The 23574-nt window shown below is 44.0% G+C and overlaps 1 protein-coding gene across 2 annotated transcripts in view; it reads left to right on the top strand.

Moving 5' to 3' along the window:
• The window catches only part of ryk (receptor like tyrosine kinase), a 348374-nt gene that overhangs the window by 91157 nt on the left and 233643 nt on the right, over window positions 1–23574 (top strand). For both annotated transcript variants that reach the window (XM_072255833.1, XM_072255834.1), the window contains exon 3: window positions 13503–13602. In XM_072255833.1, the coding sequence (XP_072111934.1) occupies window positions 13503–13602 (100 nt within the window). The remainder of the gene's footprint in view (window positions 1–13502; window positions 13603–23574) is intronic.

Below are 23574 nucleotides of genomic sequence, written 5' to 3'. Positions count from 1 at the left end.
GGGTTCTCAACCTGACGTTGCCTGACTTCAATAGGTGCCATTCTGGTAGATGTATCTGGGTAAAAACTCTCCCTGAGATATCTCCATATTAATTCCCACACTACGCAAAATATAAAACCGCAGAGCATGTATTCCACAATCTGTCACTTTTGAGTACCTGAACTCATGATACCTGCTGTATTCCCTTGCATCACACTTGCACACATACACTAAAATGCAGCTCCCCGAACGAGTATACATGCCCCCCACGCTGACGTCTCGAACCGTACCGTTGGTTACCACCTTTAGCAACTGGTGGTCCAACTTTCACCAAGTTAACATGCAAAGATTCCTCACATACATAAACACACATGCACACGCACACACTACTTTAATATCTACCAGTTCAGCTCTCCACGTTCGTGTACCTCGTGATCCCGTGCACCACCGACCGAACAGATCCAAGTGTGAGTGTTATTTTAGAAAAATACTCACCAACTTAGACTGCTAGGAACGCTGGCCACACGACGGGTCACGAAGGTATCCCATTCCTGACACCAAATATTGTAGTGTGGATGAAATCACCGGAGAGGCAGAGTCACTGGTAGATACAAAGCAGCTTCTTTATTCGACACAACAAGGTACAGTAGGCATCTTACGGGCAGAGACGCTTTCCGCAGAAGGGTCTGCTAGCTAAAATGTGGGCTCGATATTTATTTGCTAAACACAAAGGCAATCGCTACTTAAAAAGTTACAGACAATGCTTCCTTTTGAAGTTACATACAAACATCACACCTTCGGATTTCATCCTTCTGACACCAACATGTCTGGGTTGGTATCCACAGCCTTTAGTTCAATCCACAATACATTTATTTGGCATTTTACGTGCTAACATAGAAGACAATTAATATTTATAATGTATACATAAGACTGTCTTCAAAACTACAGCATCAGGCACCAGAAGCATCTGGTATTTACACCTTTTAGGAAGCCCATTGTGGTGGACTCAATCCAGAGTACTTTGTCAAACAGTTAAAATAGAAGTCTGGTGGCCAAAGTCATTTAAGTGTTAACAAATCATCTACCCAAAAAGAAGTCCACTCTAACACAGCCAACCAAGAAAGTCTCCCTATATTCCTACTCTTTGCTTCTGGCCTGTCAGCCAATCTTCTGTCCATGCCAGAAGGCCTAGATAGAGTGGATGGGAGGAAGATCTTTCCCAATACCATGGGCTCTTGTTAGGCAGCCTTGTCAAACACCTTATGAAAATCCAAGCAAACACCATCCACAGACTGTCCTTTCTCTATCCTGCCTGTATTTTTCAACAAATAATTGCAGCTGGTTTGTCAGGCAAGATTTCTCCTTAAGGAAACCATGCTTACTTTGTCCTATTTTATCATGTGTGTTCAAATACTCTGAAACCTCATCTTTAATAATGGACTTCAACTTCTTTACAACCACTGAGGTTTTGCTAACTGCCCTATAATTTCCTTTTTCTGCTTGTGTTCCTTCTTAAAGAGTGGTGTGATATTTACAATTTTCCAGTCCTCTGGAACCATTCTAGAATCTTGTGATACTTGAAAGATCATTTCTAATACCTCCACAGTGTCTTTAGCTACTTCTTTTAGAACCCTGGAGTGTGGTCAACCTGGTCCGGGTGACTTACTTACATTCAGACATTTCAGCTTCCCAAGCATCTTGAGTCTGACTGCCAAGATAGGTCTGTCGAGTCCCTCAAAAGCAGAGGTAGAGCTGTATGCTTTATGATCAATTCCTCATGGTGTAGAAATGTGGTGGTGCAGTCCCACTCCTGTTCACCATGCCTGGAGCACTTCGCAATCAAGTGCTGACCATTTTATCTGCTGCAGGAGATTTCGGCGATCATTTTGGTAGTGGTATACATACCACCTCAGGCTAATGTCAAGCTCTAGCCAAACTGATCAATGTAATCTCAACAGGCATGAAACAGCACATCTTGATGCCTTTCCCACTACTTTGGTGGATCTTTACCAGGCCAACTTGGAAAAGTCACTAAATAGTTATTATCAACAAATGACTTGCAGTGCCAGAGGAAACAACACACTGTACCTCTGTTACACTAAGATCAAGAGTGCTTACTATGCTATTCCACACCCACACTTTGGAAAGTATGATCACCTAGCTGTAATTTTATTCCCTGAGGGCAACAGCACCAGTAGTGAAGACCAAGAAGGTATGGACAAGGGAAGTACAGGAGCACTTACAGGACTACTTTAAATAGTCTTTGAGTCTGTTGTCACTGACATAATTATAACCTGTGTGGATAGGTGTGTGCCTACGAAAACTTATTGTACATTCCCAAACTAAAAGCTGTGGATGAACCAAGAGGTTCATAGTCTGCTGAGGGCTAGATCTGTGGCATTTAAGTCTAGTGATCCAGGTATGACTCGTGGGGGGCTACTTCAGGAGCGAGAAAACAATTCCGAGCGAGGTTGGAGGTGACATTGGCAGGGTTTGCAGGACATTACTAAGCGAAACCCAATAGAATGAATGGCAACGATACTTCAATACCAGATGAGTTCACTGCCTTTTATGCTTGCTTTGAGAGGGAGAATAAAACTACAGTTGTGAGGATCCCTACAGCACTCTGTGATCTCTGTCTCAGAGGCTGATGTCAGGCTGTCTTTCAGCAGGGTGAACCCTCGCAAGGTTGTGGGTCCAAAGGAGTACCTGGTAAGGCACTGAACTCTTGTGCCAACCAACCGGCGGGAGTATTCAATGTCACTTTCAATCTCTTACAGCTGCAGTCGGAAGTTCTCACCCACTTCAAAAGGGCAACAATTATACAAGTGCTCAAGAAGAGTGGTGTGAGCTGCTTTAACGATTATCATCTTGTAGCGCTCACATCAGCAGTGATGAAATGCTTTGAGAGGCTGGTCATGGTTAGAATCAACTCCTGCCTCAGCAAGGACCTGGACAGACTACGGCGGATGTGATATCTGTGGCTATCCACATGGCCTTGCATCACCTGGACAATACAAATATTTATGTCAGGGTGCTGTTTATAGATATAACTCATCATTTAATGCCATAGTTCCTACAGTTCTGATCAAAAAGCCACAGAATGTAGGCCTCTGTACCTTCCGCTGCAACTGGATCCTCAACTTCCTAACTGGAAGACTACAGTCTGTTTGGATTGGTAATAATATTTCCACCTCATTGTCAGTCAGCACTGGTGCACCTCAGAGATGTGTACCTAGCCCACTGCTCTAGTCTTTCTACACCCATGACTGTGTTTCTTAGCATAGCTCAAATGCCATCTATAAATTTGTTGATGATACAACCATTGTTGACAGAACTTCGGATGCGATGAGAGGGCGTACAGAAGTGAGATATAAAGCTAGTTAGGTGTTACCGTAGCATCAAACTTGCACTCAATGTTAAGACCAAAGAACTGATTGTGGACTTCAGAAAGGGTAAGATCAGGGAACACCAATCAATCGATCAGAAGTGGAGAGCGTGAGCACTTTCAAGTTCCTGGGTGTCAATACCGCTGAGGATTTAACCCAGGAATGGCCAACCTATGGCGCATGTGCCAAAAGTGGCGCATTGCACCCCAGTGATAATAATAAAAAAGTAAGCCTACTCATGCAAAAAGTATTAACCAAAACCGATCTGTAGAAAAAAATCTATAACAGGAATTCAAGTAGCTTAGAGCTAGAAATGGGTTTTACTGAGAATAAATCTAAACCTTAGCAATTATTTTTAACGATTTTATTATTTCGTGCACACCTTTTGGCGAAAGTTATCTTCTTTCACATTAATCTGTTTTCAATTTTAAAAAACTGTTCAATGAGTCAGACTAGGAAAGGAGGACTTTTGTTCTGCAGTCGTTCCATAACTGTTCAATACACATTTGATACTTGTTTGATCCTGAGGCGCCAGGCATCTGCACCAGCGGAGCGTCGCGGATTTTGCCAGTCAGTTTACAATTGACACTTGTGCGCTACGGAGTTGTGCTTTGTTCATCCTTTGTGAACATTTGCAGTTTTATACTTTTTCGAAAATTAAGCCTTGTCTTTACATTCAGGTACCCATCACAGTGCAAAAGAAAATGAACAAAAGAAAAGCAGAAAGTGATAGTAAGCGTGAATTCAATGAACAGTGGGAAAATGAGTTCTTATTTATAGTGGGTCCGTCAGGAAAACCATTGTGCATTGTTTGTGAAAACACTTTCTCACATAATAGAAGACATGATCTTAATAGACACTATAAAACACAACATCAGACTGAAATAGAAGGAAAACTGAAGCTGGTGCTTGGGTCTGTGTTACGGAAAGAATATGTGATTAAGAAAAACGAAGAAATCAAAAGAAGACAAAATATGTTTGCTAAAAGTCTCATTAAGATAAGTAATGTTTATCTTTTTTTAAATTTTAAATCAATATATCATGTAAAACTGCTAAATATGTCTATATTAACATTTTTACAAGAATTGAATTGAGTTCAGTTGTATGGCACATCTGAACTCGTGCGTGAAAAAATTGATGCATGGAATGTAAAAGGTTGGCCACCCCTGATTTAACCTAATTCCAAGGTGGTGGTACAGCTATGAAGAAAGCAAGACAGTGGCTTTACTTTATTAGGAATTTGAGGAGATTTGGTTTGTCACTTAAAACACTCAAACTTCTACAGATGTACTGTGGAGAGCATTCTGACTGGCTGCATCACTGTCTGGTATGGGTGGGGGAGCGGGTTATAGGATTGAAGTAAACTGCAATAAGTTGTAAAATTAGTCAGCTCCATCATGAGTACCAGCCTCTGTAGTATCCAAGAAGTCTTCAAGGAGTGGTACCTCAGAAAGGTGATGTCCATCGTTAAGACCCCCCACCACCCAGGACATGTCCTCTTCTCATTGTTACTGTCAGGAAGGAGGTACGCACACAGCGATTCAGGAACAGCTTCTTCCCCTCTGGCATACGATTCCGAAATGGACATTGAACCCATCACTTATTTTATTTCTGTTTTTGGAATGCTTAATTTAATTTAACTATTTAATATACAGAAAATTAAATTAATATAATTTAATATTCAGTTTAATTTCTATATTTATCATTTCTTGCATTCTACTGCTGCTACAAAGTTAACAAATTTCATGGTGTATGTGGGTGATAATAAAACCTGATTCTGATTTTGATTCTTCTGATCTTCTTAGTAATAGCAACTTAACTCACTTTTTTTCCCTGACACATGAATTTCTGGCAAACTGATAGTATCTTGGACAGTAAAGACTGACTCAAAATATTTATTAACTTTGTCCACCATTTCTTTGTCCCCCACTGTGACATCTCCAATGTCCTTTTCCAGTGGTCTGACATCCTTTATTGCCTCTTTTACTATTTATTTATCTCAAAAAAATTTTTGTGTTTGTGTATAATTAATTAGCTTGCCTTCATATTCCATCTTTTCTCTCCTTTTGGCTTTTTTAGTTGACTTACGTTAATAAAAGTTTCACAATCTTGTAACTTCCTCCAACTAACTTTTGCTATATTATGTGCTCTCTCTTTTCCTCTTATGCTAAAATTGGCTTCACTTGTCAGCTATGGATGGCTGATCCACCCTTCAGAATACTTCTTCATCTTTGGGTTGTATCTGTCCTGCGCCTTTGGAATTGCCCCCAGAAATTCCATCCATTGCAGTTCTGCCATCATCCCTGCTAGTGTTTCCTTCCAGTCAACTTTGGCCAGCTCCTCTCTCATGCCTCTGTAATTCCCTTTATTCCAAGTAAAATACGTATGCCTTTATCTTCTCCTCAAAATACATGGTAAATTCTATCATATTCTGCAGTGGTTGGTGTTGGGACCGCTTCTTTTTTTCTGCTGTGTATCAATGATTAGATATGGAGTAGCTAACTTTGTTGCCAAATTTACTGATGCTGCAAGGATTGGTGGAGGGGCAGTTTGTGTAGTGGAAACAGATAAACTGCAGCAGGACTTAGACAGATTAGGAGAATGGGCAAGTGTAGCCCCCCCTAGGCAGCTTCAGGGTCACTTAGCTCGCTGTCGTATAGGAAAACAGCCCTCGGCCCCACCAAACTGGGTAATTAGTTTGTGTGGATGCTGTGTGATGTACCCCACCCTGCCCAAACAACAGACAATACACCAGATACGATTAAGTGATTTACAGTTTGTAGATATTACTGGAACTATATAATTAATAGAGAATAAAATATAAAAGGAAAATAAAAGGCGCCACACTTATCAAAGTTCAATCTCTTCGTGCACAAACAATTGGAGCTCAGGACCTTTCTTCACCCTGCGACCCCTCGGACCACCTCGACCGGCCGCCTGGGACCAACAATGGTGGTCAACCAGACGCTCCACACGAGTCCGTCTCTGTCTCCTCTCCTCTCCGAACGCTCCACTTGGGGTCCAACCCCTTTAGTGGACTCACAGCACCTGGTCCATCCTCTGTCTCTCTCACCCGCCTTCTCCCCCAAAACCCCGCGCATGCAATATCTTACAGACACACCAACGCATAACAACAATCGCAATGGGTTCATTCGTCCTCTTATCAATAGATAATCTAAAACAAACGGCTAGCGGGAAGGACTTTCTCAGCAGTTAACATAACAAAGAAGCCCTTTCAATTATAACATAACCAAGAAGCCATTTTAATTAGACTACGCAGTGAAATATAAAAAAGAAACCCCTTACACTCTCCCCCCACCAAATAAAGTCATGTCCTCATTACTTCTAAGTAACTCACCAACCGGTCCTACAGACACAGAAACCCATCCAAATACACACAGTGACATTGCTCCCCAAACAGTGGACCTTCCGCCCGTCCACGGGCGCTACATAGGCCAACCTATCTGAGAGCTTCCTAATCCTCCGAGACCTCCGTACCCCCTCACCTAAACCGTAAAGGCTAAGACACTACTAGGGATAACTCGGGCCTGCTTGCCAACTCCTCTCTCACTCAGGCCACCATTACAACCGTGTCCGGGGCCCCGCTTCTTTTCCTTCCTGGTCCTGCTGTAACTCAGACTACCCACAGCTAGCCCTCCCCACTACACCTGACTCAGTGGGAGAAGGGCCAAAGATCTCTTCCTCAATGACGGGGAAGTTAGTGAAAGGCAACATGTACCACGTGTCCAGCACATCATCCTTCGAATCTGTATTCTTCCTCATTCCCTCGATCGGCAGCTGCTGTTTGAGTTTCTCCACACTGAAACATTTAGCTGGGGCTACCCCTTCAGCCTCCTGCAGTCAAGATGTCAGCTTCTTCGGAGACTCCTTTAACTCTCGCCACAGCCTCAGTAGTTCTGACTCACGGTTCTTGGCCATCTCAATCCGGGACGCAGTTACCCCACCAGCTTCTTCCACCCTGACCTGAAAAGCAGCGGTTAAAGGATGTTCAGCCTCCAGTTTTTCCTTTCTGATGATGTCTTCCAGGTCAACTTTCAGTTTTTCCACTTCATTTAAACTGTCGATAGTCATATTCAGGTTCCTTTCAAGCATCCGCCTCCCTTTTTTGAGATCTGACCTCCTTTTCTTCACCTCCTTGGGAGTGTAGTCATACTCCCTGGGCTCTCGGTTTTCTGTTGGCCTTAGTCAGAACACATCCTTGATCTTCCCCAACTTGTAAGTCTTCCAATCTTTTCTGAATCGACACCTTGAGTTTCTGCTAATCCCTTCGAAGGTAGGTCATTGTTTCTTCTCGCTGGATTAATTCATCAGTACATGACCGCAGTGTCGGCTCGGAATTCGGTTGCTTCTTCTCCACGTTGATGAGCGTGAATTCCAAGTCTACAGTGGTCGTCCCACAAGTGCAGCACTCAGTCTCTGGCTGACATTTCTGAGCACTCAGTTCAGCGGTGCAAATCCCCTCTTTCCCCTATGTCTCATTCAGATTGACGACCTGGGTTTCCATCCCCAGGTCCGCCACTGTCGGTTCCAACACCAAGAAGTTCAACTGGTATGTCGGGTCATTTTTCTCACATTGCACCAAACTCCTTCGGCCAAAAACTCCTCCACATGTGACACTTCGCTTCTGTCACCCGGGCTCAGCCACTCGCCTCGCCTCATAGTCCCTCCAGGCGAATCCAAGCTCTAGGCGGTCATCCATATACGCCAAAACTCCACACACCTTCTCTTCCCCCATGGTCTTCCTCATGCCCCGCGGGAATGATGCAGGGGCTCTGAATATGCCCTTGGGCATCTTTTCGGATGGGAAGAATCCTAGGGAACTAATAACGGCTGCCTTCAACTCAACAGCTGCACTCCTCGGAATCTGGCAACATCCACTGCTGAGACCCAGCACATTAAACCACGTCGCATAATCCACACACACGCTGCCTACATCTTCCACGGTGCCAGGGTCCAGTTGCCGCGACCTCTCTCTCACTGAGGTGTCGTCAGCGGTCAACTCCCCTCCCTCGTGGTAGTTGGGAGCGTCTTCCAAGAGGGTCTCACCCTCAGCTACTTTCCCCAGGCCGTACCACCGCTGGGTCTCGTTTAAATTCGGTACCAGCTCAAGGCTGCTACACACGTCCTCAGAAGCAACTCGACACGCTGGGTGCCCAGATAATGCCCCCATGAACTCCAGGGTCATTAACCAATCATTATCTTCTGGATAACTACTGGCACTGGTACCCAAAGTCTCCGGTGCCCTTGCGGTTGTCAAGGGTAAATGCTTCAGACACCGGTTGTAAAACGAACTGTAGAACAACTTGACCTGCGCCCCAGGGTCGAGGATGGCTTTAGCATCGCTTCCCTCTTTCCGAGCACTGCCACTCATCTAACAACTGAGAGATCCACTCCGCCCATGTCTTGCATGCCTCTGCCCCTCTTGGGGTGAACGCTATCCCAAACGCCACGTGGAGCCTGCCAGAGCTAGAACATTTATTCGCAGACACTACCTCCAAATCAGACCACTCTTTCCTCTCTCTCCCAACAGCATGGACAGCCCCGAGTTCCACCTCCAACTTGTCAATGCTAGTCTGAACTCGAATAAAGACCTCATCCGCCATGCATGCAGCAATAACCCACAGAGCCACACATTACTGATTTAAACAGGGCCACCACACAGCATACCAGTAGATCCCATCCCAGACAAAAGCCTACACAATGTAGCCCCCCTAGCCAGCCTCAGGGTCGCTCGGCTCGCTGTCGTCTAGGGAAACAGCCCTCCACCCCTCCAAAGTGGGTAATTAGTTTGTGTGGATGCTGTGTGATGTACCCCACCCCGCCCAAACAACAGACAATACACCAGATATGATTAAATGATTTACAGTTTATAGATATTACTGGAACTATATAATTAATAGAGAATAAAATATAAAAGGAAAATGAAAGGTTCCACACTTATCAAAGTTCAATATCTTCGTGCACAAACAGTTGGAGCTCAGGGCCCTTCTTCTTCACCCTGCGACCCCCTCGTACCACCTCGACCGGCTGCCTGGGACCAACAATGCTGGTCGACCAGACGCTCCACACGAGTCCGTCTCCGTCTCCTCTCCTCTCCGAACGGGGTCCAACCCCGTTAGTGGACTCACAGCACTTGGTCCATCCTCTGTCTCTCTCTCCCGCCTTCTCCCACAAAACCCTGCGCATACAATATCTTACAGACACACCAAAGCATAACAATCGCAATGGGTTCATTCGTCCTCTTATCAATAGATAATCCAAAACAAACGGCTAATGGGAAGGACTTTCTCAGGAGTTAACATAACAAAGAAGCCCTTTCAATTATAACATAACAAAGAAGCTATTTTAATAAGACTACGCAGTGACATTTAAAAAAAAACCCCTTACACAAGAAAATGGCAAATTAAATACAATGTTGGACAATGCATGATCATACACCTTGGTAGTAGAAAAAATGTGCAGACTGTTTTCTAAATGGGGAGAAAATCCAAAAATCTGAGATGTAATGGGACTTGGGACTCCTTGTGCAGAACATCCTAAAGGTTAACTTACAGGTGGAGTCAGTGGTGAGGAATGCAAATGCAATGCTGGCATTCATTTCAAGAGGTCTAGAGTACCAAAGTAGGGATGTGATGCTGCGGCTTTACTGGTAAGGCCTCACCTTGAATATTGTGAACGGTTATAGGCTCTTCATCTCAGAAAAGATGTGCTGGCATTGGAGAGGGTTCAGAGAAGGTTCACAAGGATGATTCCAGGAATGAAAGGGTTATTATACAAAGAACGTTTGATACTCTGGGTCTCTACCACTGGAATTTAGAAAGATGAGGGAGGGATCTCATTGAAATCTTTTGAATGTTGAGAGGCTTAGACAGAGTAGATGTAGAAAGGATATTTCCCATGGTGGGGGAGTCTAAACAAGAGGGCACAGCTTCAGGATAGCGTCCATTTAAAACAGATGTGGAGAAATTTCTTTAGCCAGAAGGTGATGAACTTATGGAGTTTGTTACCACAGATAGCTGTGGAGGCCAGGTTATTGGGTGTATTTAAGGCAGAGATAAGTTCTTGATTGGTCACAGCATCAAAGATTACTGAGAAAAGGCTGGGGAGTGGGGCTGAGGAGGGAAAAAAGGATCAGCTATGATTGAATGGCGGAGCAGACTTGATGGGCCAAATGGCCTAATTCTGCTCCTATATCTTATGATCCACAAGGCTTGATCAGTGCTTAAAGATGACAAAAAATTAGGCAGTGTTGTTGGAGTGAAAAAGTTTACTGTAGTTTACATTGGTTAGTGAAGTTGCCTGAGTCATGGTAAATGGATTTCAATACACATATCTATGAGGTGGTGCATTTTGGAAATTCAAGTCAACAAAGACATACTGTCAATGGTAGGGCATCAGGATGTTTAAAGTAACAGACCAACCTAGGAATTCAAATGCATGGTACAGTGAGAGTACAAGCAGAGATCGACAGGGTGGTGAAAAATGGATTTAACATGCTGGCCTTGATCAGTCAGAGTATAGGAACTGGCACATAATGTTGCAATAAAATAAGTCGTTGGGTGAGTTTGCAGTTGCTGTACTGTGTACAGGTTTGGTTACCTGTTATAGAAAGATGCAGTTATACTGGATGCAGTGCAGAAAAGATTTACAAGGAAGTTGCCAGGACTAGAGGGCTTATTTTAGGGTGAGCCTGGCCAGGCTAGGTCTCTATTCCTTGCAATGTTACAGAATCAGAGCGACTTTTAGAAATGTTTAAAATTGTGAGAGGCATAGATAAGGTGGACTTTTCCTGAGGGTAGGGAAGCCCAAACTAGAGTGCATAGGTTTAGTGTGAGAAAGGAAAGATTTGGGAGACCTGAGGGTGAACCTTTTTATGCAGAGTGCTGAAATATATGGAATGAGGTGCCAAGGAAGTGGTTGAGGCAGGTACACTGGTTTTTAAAAAGCTGTTGGATATCTGCATTCCAGGCAGCAGCCCAGTGAATTCCTTTTGCTCTTGTTATTGCTCCCAACATCCTTTCTGTGGTGTGGTAATCAGAAGCAGACACAGGCTACGTCCACACTACGCCGGATAATTTTGAAAACGCAGGTTTGAGTAAAAACTACAGGCGTACACACTAAGCGTTTTTCAAAATATCTCTGTCCACACTAACACGGATATTTGGGTGAATCTTCTCTACTGGGCATGCGCAGAACACACAGAAAACAAGTGAAGAGGAAACGGTATAATTAGTGTGCGTTTGTCCAGTTACAGAGTAAAAAAATTTAAAAGGAATTGCTCTTGGCTCTCGCGCAGGAGGACTTAAAACAAAAAAAAACAAATACTGGAGCATATGGAGGCAATCTACAGGGAGTTCACGGACAGTATGACCCGGCTGATGACGAACATTGAAAACTGACTAACTCTATTGCATTAATAAGGCACCTTGTTAAATGTATAAAACATGTCTGCGTCAGTGTTATCTTGTACTTCCATACAATGTTACATTAGGCTGTTATATATCTATTATCAGAGAAATACTTGCATAAATAGGTAAACCACCTTCATACAAGCAAGGATAGTAAACAGGGCAAAGTGAGTATACTTATTTATTCAGTAAGCTATGGGTCCTGGTGAGTACACTACTAACTCTTCTGGCTTCAGTCTCGTTGCTGTCTGTTCTGAAATTGTTAGGTTCTGCGAAGCGCAGAATCAAATATCGCTGTGATGATTGTATGCTCTAGTATCAATTGTTTGGCGACAATAAAGTAGTAACAATAATAATAATAATAATAATAATAATAATAAGAAAACAATGAAATGCCGGGTTGCCGCCACCTGCACGTCATGACAGCGGTTTTAAAAAGCCGGTTACCCCCTACACACTGCAACGGATATTAGGCGTTTTCAGATTTATTCACTCTGGAGACCGTTCCTGAAAAGCTCTGTTTTCGGGGATGAAAAACGCCACTTTAGTGTGGACAGAGAGTCAAAACGAAGAGAAAAAGCTTTATTTTCAAAATTATCCGGCGTAGTGTGGACGTAGCCACAGTATGCTTTTGATTACACATACACAGTACTCTAAGTGCAGTCTAATCATGTTTTACGCATTTGCTATTACCATCCCAATTAATATATTCACTGACTTAGCCCATGAAGGCAAGCATGCCAAATGTTTTTTTTTGACTACTCTCTGTTGTCACTTTCAGGAAGTTACACTTGCAGCACAATATTCCTCTGTATATAAAGCCATTTACTCCATATATCCTGCCAGAATTTGACTTGCCATTGTGCATCATCTCATACACGAGAAATTCTGCAGATGCTGGAAATTCAAGCAACACACATCAAAGTTGCTGGTGAATGCAGGACGAAGGGTCTCGGCCCGAAACGTCAACTGTACCTCTTCCTAGAGATGCTGTCTGGCCTGCTGCGTTCACCAGCAACTTTGATGTGCATCATCTCATGCTTGTTTGGATTAAATTTCATCTGCCATTGCTTTGCTCTCTGTCATTGAACATCATCCTTCGCTACTTGCAGTTCTAGCAATTTTTGTGTCATCTGCAAAACTTAGCAGTCAGATCTCCAGTGCTCTCATCCAACATTTATTAACAATAATGAAGGTCCCAGCACTGATCACTATTTATTGCAGACTGCCATTCAGATCCACTACTACTTCTGCCTCCCATTATCAGGCTAATTTTGGATCCAATTTGCCAGCATCTCCTTTGCCAGCATACCATGTGGGAGTTTATTAAAAGTTTTAGTGAAATCCAAGTTATGCATATCTACCACTCTGCCATATCATTTTCAATTATTTGCTCAAAAACCTCAATCAGATTCCTGAGATGTAATTTCCCAGCCACTAAAATATTGGAAAGATACGTGGGCAGTAAGTTCGTATTAAGGTTGAATCAGGGTACATTTATCGAACAGATGAAATAAAACTGTTGACACAAAATATGTAACTATTATTTCCCTTCCCCCCCACAGTAAAGCATTTAAAGTGTTAATCATGTTGCAATATCAGAGTAATATTACCTCTGAAAAATATTTTTTTTAATGGCAGTCATGCATTTAGATGTTTTTTTTCCAATGTGTTACTATGTTCAACACTTGTTTTTTTACAATAGGTTGAATACAGATTGGGTTTTCAAGTGGATGATCCAGCAGCGATGCATATGCCTCAGATTAACATCTCTATACAAGGGGAGGTTCCACGCACGGTATCAGGTGAGAAAGGATCAGAATATGGTTTTGCTTCTTTCAGAAGGATTATTACAACATTCAAATATGCTGAAATTTAGACCTAATGGCCTCATAGAGCCATGTTTTTCTCTTTTAAAACTTAAGTTACAGATTTGGTTTAGATGCAGAAAATACTGGGTGAGTGAAACTCTAAGGAAAAGGAAAAAGTTGAATTCTTAAGAATCAGTGGCAAAATGATATATGGCATAATTGTCCTTGTTATTCAATTAACTTGCTTCATTACTAGCCAGTAGTGAAATTCCATGGTTAAAAAGGGGTAGCAAGGGCAGGCTAGGACCTACACACCAGTGAGTCTGATTTCAGTTGTAGGGAAGTTCTGTGGGCCAAGATTTGCCATCTCTTGGATAGTCACACCTGATCAGGAATTGTAGGCATGGTTTTGTGCATGGGAGGTTGTGTTTGATGAACCTTTTGGAGTTTTTCAAAGAGATAACTAAAGAGATAGAAGAAGATTAGACCAGTGGATGTTGTCTGCATGGATGTTACTAAGCCTTTAGTTAATGGGATTCACGAAGACCTAGCATGGTGGATTTAGAATTGGCTTGGTGATAGGAAGCAGAGGATGATGTTTGAAGGTTGATTCTCTGACTGAGACGTCTGTAAATAGTGGGGTGGCAGTGTTGGGACCTCTGTTATTTTGGTATTTATTACATGATTTGAATATGAATGTACATGGCACGATTAGCTAATGGTGGACTTGTTGATAGTGAATCAGGTTATGATGAATTGCAAAGAGATCTTGATCAGTTAAAGTTCAAAGTAAATTTATTATCAAAGTACATTTATTATCGAAGTATGTATGCAGTACACAGACAGCCATGAAACATAGAACCATGGAACCAGTTTAAAAAAAAATCAACTCCCCCTCCCATGCGCAAAAAGAAAAACAAATCACGTAAACAGCAACGAAAAAACGATCAGAAACACAGAATATAAAGCACAACATCAAAAGACATACTCATTTCAGCTCAGCATTCATTATCTGCTGGTTGCCCCAATTCAGAATCACCTAAACCAGCAACAAAAATAGGAACAATGAGAAAAACTAAATCACATCACATGCAGGAAGGGTGTGATTGGCAACTAAATATTCCAGGATTTTGTTGCTTCAGGTGTGAAGTACTGGCATCTTTATGGAATATAAAAGTGGATAAGTCTCCGGGTCCAGACAAAATATTCCCGAGGACCTTGAGGGAAGTTAGTGTAGAAATAGCAGGGGCTCTGACAGAAATATTTAAAATGTCATTAGAAACAGGGATGGTGCCGGAGGATTGGCATATTGCTCATGTGGTTCCATTGTTTAAAAAGGGTTCTAATAGTAAACCTAGCAATTATCGACCTGTGAGTTTGACATCAGTGGTGGGTAAATTGATGGAAAGTATTCTTAGAGATGGTATATATAATTATCTGGATAGACAGGGTCAGATTAGGAACAGTCAACATGGATTTGTGTGTGGAAGGTCATGTTTGGCAAATCTTATTGAATTTTTTTGATGAGGTTACTAGGAAAGTTGACGAGGGTAAAGCGGTGGATGTTGTCTATATGGACTTCAGTAAGACCTTTGACAAGGTTCCACACGGAAGGTTAGTTAGGAAGGTTCAGTCGTTAGGCATTAATATCGAAGTAGTAAAATGGATTCAGCAGTGGCTAGATGGGAGACGCCAGAGAGTAGTGGTGGATAACTGTGTGTCAGATTGGAGGACAGTGTGTAGCAGTGTGCCTCAGGGATCTGTACTGGGTCCAATGTTGTTTGTCATATATATTAATGATCTGGATGATGGGGTGGTAAATTGGATTAGTAAATATGCAGATGATACTAAGATAGGTGGCGTTGTGGATAATGAAGTAGGTTTTCAAAGCTTGCAGAGAGATTTAGGCCAGTTAGAAGAGTGGGCTGAAAGATGGCAGATGGAGTTTAATGCTGAAAAATGTGAGGTGCTACATTTTGGTAGGACTAATCAAAATAGGACATACATGGTAAATGATAGGGCATTGAAGAATGCTGTAGAACAGAGGGATCTAGGAATAATGGTGCATAGTTCCCTGAAGGTGGAATCTCATGTGGATAGGGTGGTGAAGAAAGCTTTTGGTATGCTGGCCTTTATTATTCAGAGCATTGAGTATAGGAGTTGGGATGTAATGTTGAAATTGTGTAAGGTCTTTATTCTTTGGAGCGTAGAAGGTTGAGAGGGGACTTGAGAGAGGTGTTTAAAATTATGAGGGGGATTGATAGAGTTGACGTGGATAGGCTTTTTCCATTGAGAGTGGGGGAGATTCAAACAAGAGGACATGAGTTGAGAGTTAAAGGGCAAAAGTTTAGGGGTAACATGAGGGGGAACTTTTTTACTCAGAGAGTGGTAGCTGTGTGGAGCGAGCTTCCAGCAGAAGTGGTTGAGGCAGGTTCGATGTTGACGTTTAAAGTTAAATTGGATAGGTAAATGGACAGGAAGAGAATGGAGGGTTATGGGCTGAGTGCAGGTCGGTGGGACTAGGTGAGAGCAGGAGTTCGGCACGGACTAGAAGGGCCGAGATGGCCTGTTTCCGTGCTGTAATTGTTATATGTGTAGCCCCCCTGGCCACCCTCAGGATCGCTCGGCTCGCTGTCGTCTAGGGAAACAGCCTCGGCCCCGCCAAACTGGGTAATTCGTTTGTGTGGATGCTGTGTGAGGTACCCCACCCCACCCAAATAACAGACATTACACCAGATGCAATTAAATGATTTACAGTTTATAGTTATTACTGGAACTATATAATTAAAAGAGAATAAAATATAAAAGGAAAATAAAAGGCGCCACACTTATCAAAGTTCAATCTCTTCGTGCACAAAACCGTTGGAGCTCAAGGACCTTCTTCTTCACCCTGTGACCCCTCGGACCACCTCGACCGGCCGCCTGGGACCAACAACGGTGGTCGACCAGACGCTCCACACGAGTCCGAGTCCGTCTCCGTCTCCTCGCCGAACGTCCCGCTTGGGGTCCGACCCCGTTAGCGGACTCACAGCACCTGGTCCATCCTCTGTCTCGCTCTCCCGCCTTCTGCCCCAAAACCCCGCGCATACAGTATCTTCAAATACACCCAAACCATAACAACTATCGCAATTGGTTAATAGCACCCTCTTATCACCCTCTAAACCACAATAAGCTGCTAGCGCAAACTTTCTCAGCGTTAAAGCACAACAAAGCCGCTTTCCCCAGATTAACATAACAAAAACGCCATTTTAATTAGCCTCCGCAGTAACATAAAAATCGAAACCCCCTTACACTCTCCCCCCACCAAATAAAGTCATGTCCTCATGACTTCTAAATAACTCGCCACCCAGTCCTACAGACACACAACACAGACATACACAGATACACACAGTGACAGTGCTCCCCAAACAGAGGACCTTACTCCCGTCCCACGGGCGCTAAATAGGCCAACCTATCTGGGAGCTTCTTAACCCTCTGAGACCTCCGTACCCCCTCACCTAAACCCACAAGGCTCAGACACTACTAGGGATACCTCGGGCCTGCTTGCCAACTCCTCTCTCACTCAGGCCACCACTACAGCTCGGAGCCCCCTGTCCCGTGGCCGGGGCCCCGCCTCTCCTCCTTCCTGATCCTGCCGTAACTCAGACTGCCCACAGCTAGCCCTCCCCACTACACCGGACTCAGTGGGAGAAGGGCCAAAAGTCTCTTCCTCAATCACAGGGAAGTTAGCGAAAGACAGCATATACCACATGTGCAGCACATCATCCTTCGAATCTGTATTCTTCCTCATTTCTTCGATCGGTAGCTGCTGTTTGAGTTTCTCCAAACTGAAACATTTAGCTGGGGCTACCCCTTCAGCCTGCTGCAGTCGAGACGTCAGCTTCTTCGGGGACTCCTTCAACTCTCGCCACAGCCTCAGCAGTTCTGACTCAGGGTTCCTGGCCATCTCAATCTGGGACGCAGTTACCCCACCAGCTTCTTCCACCCTGACCTGAAAAGCAGCAGTTAAAGGATGTTCAGCCTCCGGTTGTTTCTTCCTGAGGGCGTCTTCCAGGTCAACTTTCAGTTTTTCCACTTCATTTAAACTCGCGATAGTCATCTTCAGGTTCCTTTCAAGCGTCCGCCTCCCTTTTCCGAGATCTGTCCTCCATTTCTTTACCTCCTCGGGAGTGTAGTCAAACTCCCCTCCCTGGGCTCTCGGTTTTCTGTTGACCTTAGTCAGAACACTTCCTTGATCTTCCCCAACTTGTAAATCTTCCAATCTGTTCTGAATGGACGTCTTGAGTTTCTGCTGATCCCTCCGAAGGGGGGTCATTGTTTCTTCTCGCTGGATTAATTCGTCAGTATATGACCGCAGTGCGGTGCAAATCCCCTCTCTTCCCTGTGTCTCATTCAGATTGACGACCTGGGTTTCCATCCCCCGGTCCACCACCATCTGTCCCAACACCAGGAAGTTCAACTGGTATGTCGGGTCATTTTCCTCACATTGCACCAAACTCCTCCGGCCAAAAACTCCTCCACATTTGACACTTCGCTTCGGTCGCCCGGGCTCAGCCACTGGCCTCGCCTCATAGTCCCCCCAGGCGAATCCAAGCTCTAGGCAGTCATCCACATACGTCAAAACTCCACACACCTTCACTTCCCCCATGGTTTTCCTCATGCCCCGCGGGAAGGATGCAGGGGCTCCTGATATGCCCTTGGGCATCTTTTCGGATCGGGAGAATCCTAGGGAACTAGTAAAGGCCATCTTCGGCTCAACAGCCGCACTCCTCAGGATCTGGCAACATCCACCCCTCAGATGCAGCACATTAAACCACGTCGCATCATCCACACACACGCTGCCTTCATCTTCCACGCCGCCAGGGTCCAGTTGCCGCGACCTCTCTCTCACTGAGGTGTCTTCAGCGGTCAACTCCCCTCCCTCATGGTGGTTCGGAGCATCTACTAAGAGGGTCTCACCCTCAGCTACTTTCCCCAAGCCGTACCACCGCTGGGTCTCGTTTAAATTCGGTACCGGCTCAAGGCTGCTACACACGTCCTCAGAAGCAACTCGACACGCTGGGTGCCCAGAAAATGCCTCCATGAACTCCAGGGTCATTAACCAATCATCGTCTTCTGATTAATTACCGGCACTGGTACCCAAAGTCTCCGGTGCCCTTGTGGTTGTCAAGGATAAATGCTTCAGACACCGGTTGTAAAACGAACTGTACAACAACTTGATCTGTGCGCCGGGGTCGAGGATAGGTTTAGCATCGCTTCCCTCTATCCGTAACGACACCCTGGGGCGTGGCCCCTCTAAGCCTTCAGGAATAGGGTCTTTTCCTTGCGGAAGTTCAGTGGTACATTGCTAGGAACGTGCTTCCCCAGAGACCGCAGGCCGTACCCCCACTGGGCCTCCACTAAGTTTCCCGACACCTCTCTGATCAGCTGAACAACTGATCCCCTGAAATGATCCCCCTGGCACTACAAGCAATTTAGCCGCCCTCCTCGCCAGAGAAGACACACTGAAAACTTTCCCCCCTCTTTCAAATAACTGACAGCTGTCACTACGGTGTAAGTGAACCTGACAGCTCTAACACCGTCACCAGCCCGCCTACTCAAACTTTCAACCAATCCCTGTCGCTCTCCCTCAACCAAGCACTGCCACTCATCTAACAACTGAGAGATCCGCTCCGCCCACGTCTCACACGTCTCCGCCCCTCCTGGGGTGGACACTATCCCCAGTGCCAGGCGGAGCCTGCCAGAGCTAGAACATTTATTCGCAGACTCTACCTCCAAATCAGACCACTCTTTCCTCTCTCTCCCAACTGCATGGACAGCCCTGAGTGCCACCTCTAACTCGTCAATGCTAGTCTGAACTCGAACAAAGACCGCACCCACAACGCATACAGCAATCAGCAGCAAATAACCCACAGAGACACACATTACAGATTTAAACAGGGCACCCACACAGCATACCAACAGACTCAAGCATCCCGGACAAAGCCCCCACAATGTAGCCCCCCTGGCCACCCTCAGGGTCGCTCGGCTCGCTGTCGTCTAGGGAAACAGCCTCGGCCCCGCCAAACTGGGTAATTCGTTTGTGTGGATGCTGTGTGAGGTACCCCACCCCACCCAAATAACAGACATTACACCAGATGCAATTAAATGATTTACAGTTTATAGATATTACTGGAACTATATAATTAAAAGAGAATAAAATATAAAAGGAAAATAAAAGGCGCCACACTTATCAAAGTTCAATCTCTTCGTGCACAAAAACCGTTGGAGCTCAAGGACCTTCTTCTTCACCCTGTGACCCCTCGGACCACCTCGACCGGCCGCCTGGGACCAACAACGGTGGTCGACCAGACGCTCCACACGAGTCCGAGTCCGTCTCCGTCTCCTCGCCGAACGTCCCGCTCGGGGTCCGACCCCGTTAGCGGACTCACAGCACCTGGTCCATCCTCTGTCTCGCTCTCCCGCCTTCTGCCCCAAAACCCCGCGCATACAGTATCTTCAAATACACCAAAACCATAACAACTATCGCAATTGGTTAATAGCACCCTCTTATCACCCTCTAAACCACAATAAGCTGCTAGCGCAAACATTCTCAGCGTTAAGGCACAACAAAGTCGCTTTCCCCAGATTAACATAAAAAAAACGCCATTTTAATTAGCCTCCGCAGTAACATAAAAATCGAAACCCCCTTACATATGGTTATTTGTGAATGAGAGTCTACAATCCACAGACTGCGTTAATTAAACCTTGCTCCGACACCATCCTCTGACGAGAGAGAGAGATCTATCATTGAAATGCAAGGACCTTCCCTTGGGAGCAGTGACAGGGAGAGAGAAAGAGTCTGTCCCACGCAGACACCTTCCTCCGGCTGCAGTAAGCAAGAGACTGTTAGACAGCGCGAAACACTTCCTTGCACCCCCCCCCCCCCAACTGCCTCGATGATTTCAATCTTCCTTGGTGCTGTAATTGGTGAGAGATGGAGCCTTGTCTCATTTGATCATGGCTTCCTGGTCTCCTTGCCGCAAATTTTGTTCACAACCTCATGGAACCCTCTCGGAGACAACAAAGCACCAGATCACACGATCAGCCAAAAACACACCGCTAGAATGTAGGTAACAGGCTCCAACAGTAGCAGAACCACACTGGAAATCAAAAGAAGACATAAAAGAAGTGAAAGGAGTTGCTTTGTGATCCATCTTGAGGACGTTGCCTACCTTTGATAGTGTTGTTCAGTGGCTGAACATTGGCTGATTGGCAAGAGGCAGAGTGTGGGAATAATGTTGAGTCATAGTTCTTGGAGTTTGCTGATGACTTTTAAGAGGATTATGGTGTTGAATGCAGAGCTCTAGAAAAAGAAGAGCATCCTGATGTATATATCCTTGAAATGGCATCTGCTGTTGACCTGTTGTGATGTCGGCAAATTGAAGCAGATCCAAGTTGTTCCTCAGGCAGGAGTTGAATTTTGACAAACATGAGAAAATCTACAGATGCTGGAAATCCGAGCAACACACACAAAATGCTGGAGGAATTCAGCAGGCCAGGCAGCGTCTATGGAAAAGAATAAACAGCTGACGGTAAGCGAGCATTGCAACCAACAGCGATGTCCTGCAGACAGTACATGAAACTACTTCTTTTACTACTTCTACTAAGATGTGTGTGAATGGAACCTGTGATTGACAATTCGATGGTGTGGTTTTGGGCTGATTGAGTGATCTGGGGCTTTGCAGCCTCTGAGAGAGTTCAGTGAGGTCTGGAATGGAGTGAACTGCCTGGAAACTTGAAGTCTGGAGACAGTGAATGACCCCATGGTTGATTCCATTGCTGCTCTCTGATTAAGGCGTTGAGCAATGTTGAAGTCGATTAAAATGAGAGCGGAGGATGGGTGGGTGTTTGGTGCTGTCTATCTGCATTTGTCTGGTCTTCCTCTCTGCTAAAGGAAAGTGCAGGATTTTTGGGATTTTGTGAGGCTGTGGACTGGTTTTGCAGACTTTGAGGTTCATGTTGCATCTGTTCCTGGGTTCTGGTTACTCTTGTAACGTGCTGTAAGGTTTCACTGCTAATGTAATGGTTTCTCTGTAGCAGCAATGTTTAGGTTAGGGCTAGAGATAACGAGGCTTTGGAATGTGGGGCTATCCAATAAGAGGGATGCTGTTCTTTCTTGTGGGAACTGCGAGAAGGGATTTCAAGGTCTTTTTGCTGGGGAGAGATGAGGAGAGAAGACGTGAATGGAAGAGCTGGACGACTGCCAGACAGAGTGGACTTGGAACGAGGGTCAAGGGAGGAGGTCAACGGGAAAGCAGTAGACTGAACAGTGAACTCCAACATTGCACATTAGACTGTTTCGTTTTTTTGTGTCTTTATATTTTTTAAATTTTTTTTTATTGAATTTCATCATCAAACAAACATTTCCATAAGATGTATTTCAGATACTGTGCATATATATCATGTAATCATATTTGTCACAAATCTCCACATAATATTTATCTGAGGTATACACTTATAGAAAGGAGAGGAAAGAAAGAACAATCGAAAGAAGAAAACTGTGTACAGAGTAGGGAGTGATGGGTTTTATAACATATTATTGACTTGTGAGAATAAAATCAGGCCTATGAGCTTATGTAGTTAAACCATTTTTTCCAGTATGAATAAAGTTGTTCCAGCTTATGATTAACAGATGCTGTTATCTTCTCCATTTTGTAAATGTCCATTGTGATTTCCATCCATACATTTAAAAGTTGGGCTCTCCTTTAATAACCATTTCCTGGTAAGGGTTTTTTTTTTACCAGCCACCAAGCTGTAGATTCATTAATTATTTATCTCTTTTCAACCATTCTTGAGGTATATACCCAAAATATATGGTCTTACTCTCTAAGGGTATTTCCCATTTAAAGATGTCTTGTAGGGCATTATGTATCCCACTCCAATAGTCTTTGATAACAGGGCATTCCCAGAAAATATGATAATGGTTTGCATTTTGATTTCTACAATTTCTCCAGCAAACGGGGTTTACTATCATAACGGGATTTCTGAGAGGGTGTAATAAAATATCTTATCAAGTTTTTCCACCCGAACTCGCTCCATTTCTGTGAACTGGTACACTTACATTGATACCTCCATATAATTGTCCAGTCTTCCTCAGATATTATTACCCCTCCTTCCTTCTCCCATTTTGTTTTAATGTATGAAGTCGAATGTTTAAGATTTGACAAACCCTTATACACGCTTGAAATGATTCTACTACCGTTGTCTGAATTACATGCTTTTCTAAATAGCTCTATCAGACATGTACTTGCCTTGGTTACATTTTTAACCGTCCTATTAACGTACTGTCACATCTGTAAATACTGGTAAAAGTCTTTGTTTTTCTAATAAATGTTTCTCTTTGAGCATTTCAAAACTGAACAGTGTTCCTTCTTTCATTATATTGCAAATAGCTGTTATTCCTTTAGCTGTCCAGTCCTTAAATCTAGCATCCAGTTTATTTGGCGTAAAATTCGAGTCATCTGCACACCATTTAAGAATTGCAATGTCTCTCTCTATATTCTTTTATAATAGTTTTCCATTTTTTAACAGTCCACAGTCCATTTCACCCACGGGTTGTCAATATTATTTATGTAACTTTGTAGGTTGTTATCAGCCAAAATTGCCTGTATGGGGATGGAAAGTGTCCTGTCCGCAATGTTTCTCCATTGAGCGTCATATGATGGGTTGCACCAGCATATCACGGCTCTCAACTGTGCTGCAAAATAATAATCTCTAAGAGAAGGGAGGCTCCATCCCCCCTTTTCCTTGGCTAATTGCCAAGTTTTGAGACGAACCCTAGGCCTTTTACCTTGCCATATATATCTTGATAGCATCTTATTCCATTCATTGAATTGATTTTGGTTAATCTGTATTGGTAGGGTCTGAAAGAGATGTACTTGTCTGGGCAGTATATTCATTTTAATAGATTCAATCCTTGAACTG

The sequence above is a fragment of the Mobula birostris genome, chromosome 4 (assembly GCF_030028105.1).
Source record: "Mobula birostris isolate sMobBir1 chromosome 4, sMobBir1.hap1, whole genome shotgun sequence".
Classification (NCBI taxonomy): domain Eukaryota; kingdom Metazoa; phylum Chordata; class Chondrichthyes; order Myliobatiformes; family Myliobatidae; genus Mobula; species Mobula birostris.
The sequence above is the reverse complement of the archived record's forward strand: the minus strand, read 5'-3'. Positions and strand labels throughout refer to the sequence as shown.